The sequence below is a fragment of the Diplotaxodon limnothrissa genome, linkage group LG4, assembly GCF_057381915.1.
Source record: "Diplotaxodon limnothrissa isolate DT_005_m linkage group LG4, D_limnothrissa_male_GT1.1, whole genome shotgun sequence".
In the NCBI taxonomy this organism is placed as follows: domain Eukaryota; kingdom Metazoa; phylum Chordata; class Actinopteri; order Cichliformes; family Cichlidae; genus Diplotaxodon; species Diplotaxodon limnothrissa.
The window spans coordinates 17,163,409-17,172,471 of record NC_140599.1 but is presented as its reverse complement, the minus strand read 5'-3'; the positions used below and the strand labels follow the sequence as shown (position 1 = coordinate 17,172,471).

Sequence of the window (9,063 nt, the reverse complement as noted above, 5' to 3'; positions counted from 1 at the left end):
ACCTGCTAGCCTTTAAACTGAGTATCAGAACATAACTATTTCTTGGCTTTAAAGAGATTGGTTTGAGAAAAAGAGAAAATAATCCAGTGAGCAGCAGTTCTCTGAGCAAAAGAGCCTTCATGTCAGAAGACAGAGAATAGCCACACAGCTTCAAGCTGATGAGGCAACAATAACTCAAATAATCACTTCTTACAGCCAAGGTATGCAGAAGAGCATGTCTGAATGCACAACACCTTGAACTTTGAAGCAGATGGGCTACAGCAGCAGAAAGCCACACCTCGGCGCCACCCCTGTCAGCTAAGAACAGGAAACAGAGGTTACAATTCACACAATTCCACAAACAAGGAAAAAAGACTGGGAAAAAAATGCCACTTTGTCCAACAATCATTCAGATGGCAGGGTCACAATTTAACATCAACAGCATGAAAGCATGGACCCATCCTGCCTTGTTTCAACAGTTCAGGCTGGTGATGGTGCTGCGATGGTGCGAGGGTTATTTTCATGGCAAATTTTCGGCCCCTTAGTACCAATTATGCATTGTTTAAATACCACAGCCTACCTGAATATTATTGCTGACCATGGTCATCCTTTTATGAAAAGTGTATCCATCTTCTGATGGCTGCTTCCAGCAGGATAACAAGCGAGCTCACAAAGATCACATCATGAATCTTGAGCGTGGCAATAAGTTGCCTGCACTCAAAGGGCTTCCACAGTCACCAGATCACAATCCAACAGAGCACCTTTGGGATGTGGCAGAACAGGAAGATTGACATCAGATGCTACCATGTCGATACGGCCCAACATTTCCGAGGAATGTTTTCAGCACCTTGTTGAATCTATGCCACGAAGAACAACGGCAGCTCTGAATCGGATCAGTCCACTACTGGCAAAGTGTACCTAATGAAGTGGCATATAACTGTAACGGCAGCATTTAAAATGTAAATGTCAAGCAACTCCTTGACTCCTGACTGGCTGATTGATGTATGCAAGCTATGAGCAATGTGATGACACTATGAGAATCATCTTATCAAATGTACCTTGGTAAGAGTTTAATATACTTCCCTGTGGTTTTATTATACTTAGATTTGGATTTGTATAGCTAACAACATACAAATGGAAAAATATTCTGATGTTCTGATGTTTATTAGAATCAACGTTTAGGCTGTAATACACACAGTATCTCTGTTTGCATTACAGAGCAAAAGTGATATTTGTTTAAAAGGGAAAAAAAGGGGAGGGGTTAAAGCTTCCTTATTTACCTGCTTACCCTGCTACACTTCTAAATGACAATAATGAAACCATTAATGTAGCAAAGACTGAGAAAGCTTACCGTGACAGGTCACATCCATAACTGTCCTATGCGACAGTATAAAGATTAGAACTGAACAGTATTTAAATGACTCCCCAGACACAAAGAGCAGATAACTAAAAATTGATTCGTTTCAGTGTGAAGCTAAAATAGTCCAGTATTTAAACAAGCTCAGATTAATGACTGTAGTGAACTCAAAGAAATTTAGAAAAATCTTTAGATTATCACACTAGTCCTCCTATATGTGGCTCTTCCGATGCCTGTATTTTCTCATGTGTGCCCTCTTGTGGTTGTCACCTGAAACACATTTAATTTCAGTTAAACCTGCAACACAACACATGTAAAAGGAAGAGTTCAGTGTAGATATTCAAACAATTAGTCAGATGGAGATATACCATGCTTTATCAAAGAACATACAGGTCATCAGAAACAAAAACAAACAAAATTAACAGTGCCCAAGATTAATTCTACAAGTACACAGGACGTACTGTATATAAAAATATCAGACTCTGAATGCATAGGTTAAGTCAAACTGCTTTTTCTAGAACAATAAGCAACCCAACAAATACAACGTTAGTCATCGCTTCCCACAGAATCAAAGACGACTCCATAAAAACCGACTGCAAACATGCTGCTCTCATTCACCGGGACGCAAACCGTCCCCACTTTCTCAACCGAGCTCCTGCCTGACACACGTGGCACAACTTCACTTAATAAAGCATTTTAAAATAGTTTGGAACATAAACTAAGCACTCCGTCTACCTCCTTTCACCTTCACGAAAACCTCTGAAACACCTTCCTCCTCCCCACACATTGCACTTAGCTTCAGCATCACCGCACCCCCCCACCCCGCCACTTTTTGAACTCCTCTGAAACACTTTTTTTTGACACAAAACAACAGGCCTAGCTGGTTTCAAACATACATACAAATTAATTAAAAAATATAAAACATATAAATACAGTAAGAGCTTCAGGTAATACAGTTGAACAGTAAACAGTTACCACTGGGTAAGAAAACGATTGCAGGACTTGAGCGGCGTCCGCCAGCACTGCTTAAAAGAAACGAGCCCCAGCATTGTGAATTAAAGGATTATGTGTCGATGAAAGCAGCATAAAACATTACCATCTAACACGACGTGGCTGTGCCTCTTCACCAGTTTAACAATTAGCTTTCCTATTAGTGTTAATCATCATCTTACATTACTTTGATTTTTTTGTTGTGTATTCAAATTTTTAAAAAGGTCTAACTAGCACTAGACAGGCCTTGCTGGTAGAACTAAAGCCATTTATACTCCTTTACTTAAAAAAAAAAAAAAAATCTAGTCACCATATACGAGTTTAGGTTTGAATTGAAGTAACAGTGCTATTTGTAATATTATTTTCGCAACGAGGAAGCACTGAATCATAAAAAACAAACCCCCCAGGTCCTTAGCAATCTCCTGTTTCATTCCTTCCTGGAGTTGAATTTCAGTCGAGGATGCCTTCTTTTGTGTGGTTAGCATCTTTGCTGGCTAGATTAGTTTTTGGTTTCAATCCTGACACATTTAAACGTATGGACAACAACTGAATACATTCGAACTCACAGAAAAACGAAACGGAGCGTCGTCCGCAACCTCTGCTGGGACTCGAGCCTCGTCAGCCTAAAGCGTTATTCGTGGTCTTGCTTTATTAGTATAATTGTAAATTAAATAGGAACCCTTCACAGTTGACAATAAGTTTTTTAGTGACGAAACAGATTAACATACCCTGCAAAGCAAAAGTGACATTTGTTTAAAGAGAAAAAGAAAAAATAAGGGGGGGGGGGGGGGGGGGGGGGGGCAGTTTCAAGTGGCTGCAGTTTTATCTCCAACATTTAAGTCTTACATGAATAAACAAACATAACTAGATCTTCCTTTACCACAGTGTACAACTGAATGGTGTCACTATGCAGGGAAATGAGTACTCCTGCTCAAACGTGTCCATCCCTGTGGGAAAGAGATTAAAGCGTCATCTCTGCTATCGTCTAATACAAGTAAAATTAGTCCAGCGATACTTCAAATGTCACCTGTTGTAAGATTAAATCCACCTTGAGAATTAGGCCAAGAGCAGATACACTGCAGGAAAAAAAAAACAAACAAAAAAAAAAAACCACACAGTTTTTTGCCTACAGCATATATGAAAGTGTGTACTGGAGCCAGTATGTGTGATATCACTCAACAGGTCACGTCCACTGTGCTGCGCCTGGTCCTGTTCTGTTGACTTGATTATCTTATCAGTTAGAGTTATGCAAATCCTTCCTGTTGCCCTCTGTCTTCTCAGACCACAGCCTGAACCAGTATAGAAATGTGTCCATATAAGGCTATTGCAGAATCCCGTTCAAGTCCAGCCCATAAGGAAGACAAGCCAGTGTCCTCCTCTGTTGTCCTACTGGAGCCTTGGCACAAAGTGCAGTGGGAGGAGAGAAAAGAGCTAAAGAGATGAGAGAGGTGTCCGAATACTTCTGCAAGTCATCGAGGGCACCATGTATCAGTAATCACTTAGAACTGGTTTGGGTACACAAAAGCAGCGTGAGTGTCAGAGGAGGACAGGAGGCAAACAATAAGCTACAGTCTGGGGGGAAAAAAAAAAAAAAAAGATTCCCAGTTAGTTAAACTGGCAAAACACCAAAGCTGAACAAAACTGTAATGAGGGACCTGGGCAGGCAACTAGTTATGGTTGCTTGAGGGTAGCTATAGAAGCCCACTGTAAGCAGGGGGACTTCCAGCTTTTTGGGAGCTCTAGTAGGTGAGTCGGGAGGCTTTCATGTTGTAGCAGGGTCTGTCTGTTAGGCCCCCAGACCCAGAGAAGAGGGACAGGCCTTCTGCTTTCTCCAACACGATCTCCAGCTCCTGAAAGTCCTGCAACCGAGCCACGTCCTTGTCCTGGTCAGGGGACAGATAGTCGCATTTAAAATCGTCAACACTACAGTTTCAACAAGTTCAAGTTAAATCTTTTTTTCATGGACATCCATAAAGTAGAGAGGACATGGATATGACCAAAGAAAGAAAAATGGAATCGCTGAATTCTAAACTAACACAATAGCACAGAACTGTGTGTGTTGTTGCTGAGAGCAGACCTCCTTACTGAAATCTACCACCCAGTGCACGTACCCCCCTCAATTATTTTTAAATATGAAGGTTTAACCAATCAAGAGACACAGACCTGAGATAGCTTACTTATGCCTTCAATAATTTTACGTAACTGATGCTTAGCTGTGTAAAGCCCAAAGCTTCTTGTCTTTTTATGTCAGTGGAGTTCAGTTTGGGTCACGCTGGGGTTGGATTACAATACAGAACCACTTTCAGCTACTTTGAATTTTCACAGACTAAACAACGAATGTAAAGAGAAAACAAAACGAACCACTTGTTGCAGCCCTACATGCTGCAGCTTTGTCTTTATATATTCATTCTAATTTGATCACGCAGTCATCATTTGGACATAAAAGAACATGAACACAGTGTACCGACGGGGGTGGGAAGGTTTCAATGGAAACTTAAAGTGGCTCACAAACTACAGATTAAGAGATTTAGAGAGTGTCACATGCATGAGTCAGACAGAGGAAAGCAGTGAGACTAAAAATCTGAATAGTTTTGAATATATTCCTAACCTAACAGGACAGGTGGCATTTCTGTGCTAGGCAGATACTAAGCATGCATTATATACAACACGTCAGCCTGAGAGTGGCTTTGGTGCATTTTCATTAGGTGTGTATTTTGCACGAAATTACACAGTAGCAGAAAATGTCGCACAGTCCTTGGATATGGCAACCTATAATATTCACAACAACCTTTTGTTTAAAGGTTTAAAGTTTCAAAGTTTCATAGAGTGAGGCCAATTTTGTAACCACACAGACAGCAGACTAAATATATTCCACTTTTTCCCCTCCACTGAATTTGTTTGTTATACTATCCGTCTCATGGTTACCTTTAAATGAGCACAAGAAATAATAATAAAGAGGAAAAAAAGCCTTTAAATGGCTGAAATTGTCTTTCCACATCTAAGATGACACTGTACAATAACATCATCAGCCTACACAGAGTAAGCAGGCTTTTGTGTCTGTACCTTTCTCAGCATAGTGTTGGGCAGCTTGCGGATCTTCTCCACGTGCTCGGCGCTGATATCCAACTCACGGCAACAGACTCGTAGAAGGGAACGATAGGTGAGCTCCTGGCGGTCCAGCTCCACCTCAATGAAGTCGTTCTCCCGCGCACTGGGGTTCTGGATACGCACCTTCAGTACCAACTCTAGAGAGAGAGAACAAAAGCAATACATCTTTACATTAACCAGCAAAGTATCACACAGGCGCCTGGTGCATCTTGTCATTTTGGCTGTAAAATTATACAATAATTCTTATCTTTCAGGAACCATTTGAACTTTCTCTACAGCTCAAAGTGGTTGAGAAGTTTTGGTAATCTCAAGCAGACATATGATTTTTCTGTCTGTGCTCAGACAGCAGCATCTTATGAATGCTTTGTACTATTATGAGAGACTGAATATTCTTTCTGAACAGTTCATTTACTGATCATTTAAAAAGTGAAAAGAAAGGGTCTGTTTAGTTTTTATGAAAGCACATTAATAAAGAACACATGCTGGTTATATTTTGTCATAAAGATCAGCTTCTGGTTTGACAGGTCGACGACATCATGGAGTCAAATTAAGTTGTTATATCTGTGATATTATTAGTAACTCGGCTGCAAATATCCATGCCACATGAAAGTTTTACTGTCAGAACATTCACCGACAAAGTGTCAAAGAGCCTGGTTCTTTCTTCACCCTGCTACGCCTGACACCAGCGGGCGTTTAGCAGTGTGCAATAATTTAATGGGGCTTTGCTAGCCAAGGAGTAAGTCACTACTCTCAGCTAAGAAATCCTTACAGCATGCAGTTTCTAGAAAATAATCCATGCTGTTGTTTTTATATTTCTATTTGCATAAGCATTAAACAAACAAGATATATAAAAAGTAAACCACTCATCATGTCTATTAGAAAAATGTGCTGATACTTGTGGTGCTGCACCTCGACACTTCAGAGTAAACCAGCGGAGTTGTTTCTTCCCACTTAATGTGTTTGAAATTGAGATAAATATTTCCTGTTATTTTAATCTTTAATTCACAGTAAACCCACCTTGTACATTGACAGGGAAGGTGCTGGTGAAAAAGAAAGGCTGGAAGGCTGGCATGGCACCACCAGCCTGGCCGTAACTCAGTTGCTGCGGGATAGACTGCTGTCTGCTCACAGTCGGGTTTGTGTTGGCCACTGGGGCTTGGACCTGGCTCCCGCCGTTGCTAGCCAAGCTGGGACTGGGTGAGGCCAGTGGAGGCGAACACACGGTGCCGTTGTGCACCACTGTGTGCGGGTAGTCGGCGTGGTTGACAAGGTGAGGCTCGACTGATAGGTCCATGGGCACCGTGCAGTTAACGACAGTGTGACTGTGGGAAGCAGCCGTGCTGGGTGAGACACCGTTCTGCTCGTTCACAGGGATGAACTCCCCAGTCTGGGCTTGGCTGTGGTTGATGGTGGGATTTGAGGAAGGAGCGGAGGCATCGAAGACGAGTTTCCGAGGAGGCTCGTGTGTTGGTGAAAGAGATGCCGAATCACTCTGCGTGTCTTCAGCGTGCTCTCCAGAACCGTTTTGTGTAAGGTGAATCACCTCTGAGCTCTTGTCCATCTTGGAATACATAAAGGGCGGGTTAGACAGGTAGTTTGGGACGATTGGCAACTCGGGCTCCTTCACTTCAGGCACTTCCTCCACCTCAACTGTTGTAATAATGATCACAAAAGAGGGGGGATTATTTTCTGCAAATAGACTCGAAACAATAGCAAAGACTGCCGCAAATGCGTCAACACAAATACCCAGTGTTATAACTGATTATAGATATACACTTCACTCACTCAATCACACTTACACATTCATGCAGTACTTTTATCTATGCCTAAGCACTTCCTAACATTCACACATTGATGATGCCCAAGAAAGCTTCAGCATGCAGATCAGAGGAGCCGGGTATCGATCCACTGAATCTACAACTGGTGGACAACCTGCTCTACGACCTGAACCGTAACCAGCCCAGTGTCACCAATGTGACACAGGGAGCAGCAGAGTGAGAAATGTTGACTTTACCTCCTAACAGTCTTTTGATCTCCGGCTTGGATGTCAGTTGTGACGCTAACTCATCCTTAGCTGTGAGGATGTCTTTGTCCGCTCCACAACTGAGTAAGTAGGACACTATGTGCTTGTGATTCCTCTTGCATGCCCAGTGTAAGCATGTCCTGCAGGGATTATTGGAGAAACAAAAGAATTTAGTGGTGTACAAAAAGAAAAGGAACAATAACAACAGAAATATACTGTATCACTCAAGTGGTACCTCTCATTAAGCTAGCTATAGTGTGTGGCACTGGCATACAAATGGAAAAATATAAATAATGTATATATTACTTTAAACTTTAACCAAAATCTCGACATAACTCTACTTGGTTCTTTACGGGTGCAAAGTAACTGATGATGGGCGCATGCGTGAAAAATGAATAATCAAAGGTTGGTTAGTGTTTCCGAACTCAGTAATCAGGCTATAGCAAAGAGAACAAGCTTGTGTTTGAAGCAGCCACTTTACTCAATATTTTGCTTGATTGCTGGTTTTAAAGAAAAGCTAAAAGTGGCAGCGCCGGCTGATTAACAAGCCCTCTTTGGCGTAATAGGATAACGCTGAGCAGTGTTTTTAATCCCTGTAGCTTTGCTCTGCAATGACTGCACTCAACTCCTGGCCGGCTGCAGTCGCGACCGAACAAATACTACTATAAATCGGTGAAAACACTCACCATCCGTTGATTTCGTTTTGTGAGTTGACATTAACCCCACTCTCCACTAACGCCCGCACTTCATCGATATCCCCGATGGCAGACGCCTCTCTCAGCTGCTCCTGTAGCTCTTTATCCAGCGAATTTGTGGACATTTTTGGTTCACACGGCTAGCGACGTGCGCTCATAGGACACGCAAAGACCACGCGAATTATGTTGCCAATACTAATTAGCTAAATATACTGGTTACAGCTAGCATTAGCTACCAGGCTAACCTTACCTACTGGCTAGCTCGACGAGGTGCTAGCTTATGGCAGCAAATCGCTTTGGCTATTTCAACTACGTGTTGACCGTCTCTGGCGTTCACACGTCAAGCCGTGTGCCCGCCGCGTGTTTCTGCTGTTAGTTCGCGTTACAGTGGCACCGCATGCACTCGCTATAAACTCATTCAATCAAGCAGTAGTGTCAGAGCTTCGTCAATCCACTGCCAAAAACACCGCCGCCTCATCTGGGGGGGGGGGGGGGGGAGCATCTTTAGATGTGACAACAGTGAGCACGAATGTTAGTTCCCCTCCGAGGAATCGCGTAGCCAGTGCGTTTCCCCACGTAAATTGTGTGATACTGCCGTTAGCTGTCATGAATAAGGAAATAACTGGGAGATAAAAGTTCAAAGTACTTTAACTGTTTTTGACTCACACGTGTTGCAGACAAGCTGGAATAAACCTCCCTACACTTATAATACCCAGTCCAGAAAAAGCTAAAACAGCTGTTGATTATTTGTCCCAAGCACACCTGTTACTTTTGTTTTTATATCCGTTTTAATAAAGTTATAAATACTGGTTTTAAACTTGCAGTACATTTTTATGCTGCATTTCTTCAGTATGCCACTAGAGGGGAGCAAACACCCACGATACTACACTAACTTGAACTTTGGCGTAAGA

At 42.2% G+C, this 9,063-nt stretch overlaps 1 protein-coding gene across 1 annotated transcript; it reads right to left on the bottom strand.

Moving 5' to 3' along the window:
• Positions 1-3,093: 3,093 nt before the first annotated feature.
• On the bottom strand, positions 3,094-8,613 carry ankrd40 (ankyrin repeat domain 40). The gene is made up of 5 exons (XM_085352326.1): positions 8,144-8,613; positions 7,449-7,597; positions 6,452-7,084; positions 5,390-5,571; positions 3,094-4,209 (listed from the first exon to the last, which is right to left on the bottom strand). The coding sequence occupies exons 1-5, from the start codon at positions 8,275-8,277 to the stop codon at positions 4,066-4,068; spliced, it is 1,242 nt and encodes a 413-aa protein (XP_085208452.1). The 5' UTR covers positions 8,278-8,613; the 3' UTR covers positions 3,094-4,065.
• Positions 8,614-9,063: the final 450 nt, after the last annotated feature.

What these genes read in the sequence shown, in the direction of transcription:
- ankrd40 (XM_085352326.1), bottom strand. Translation starts at nt 8,277, where the DNA reads ATGTCCACAAATTCGCTGGATAAAGAGCTACAGGAGCAGCTGAGAGAG. An exon ending in CAAAACGAAATCAACGGATG is followed by an intron (nt 7,598 to 8,143) that starts GTGAGTGTTTTC and finishes TAATCCCTGCAG; the next exon opens with GACATGCTTACACTGGGCAT. An exon ending in CTTCCCTGTCAATGTACAAG is followed by an intron (nt 5,572 to 6,451) that starts GTGGGTTTACTG and finishes CTCTCTCTCTAG; the next exon opens with AGTTGGTACTGAAGGTGCGT.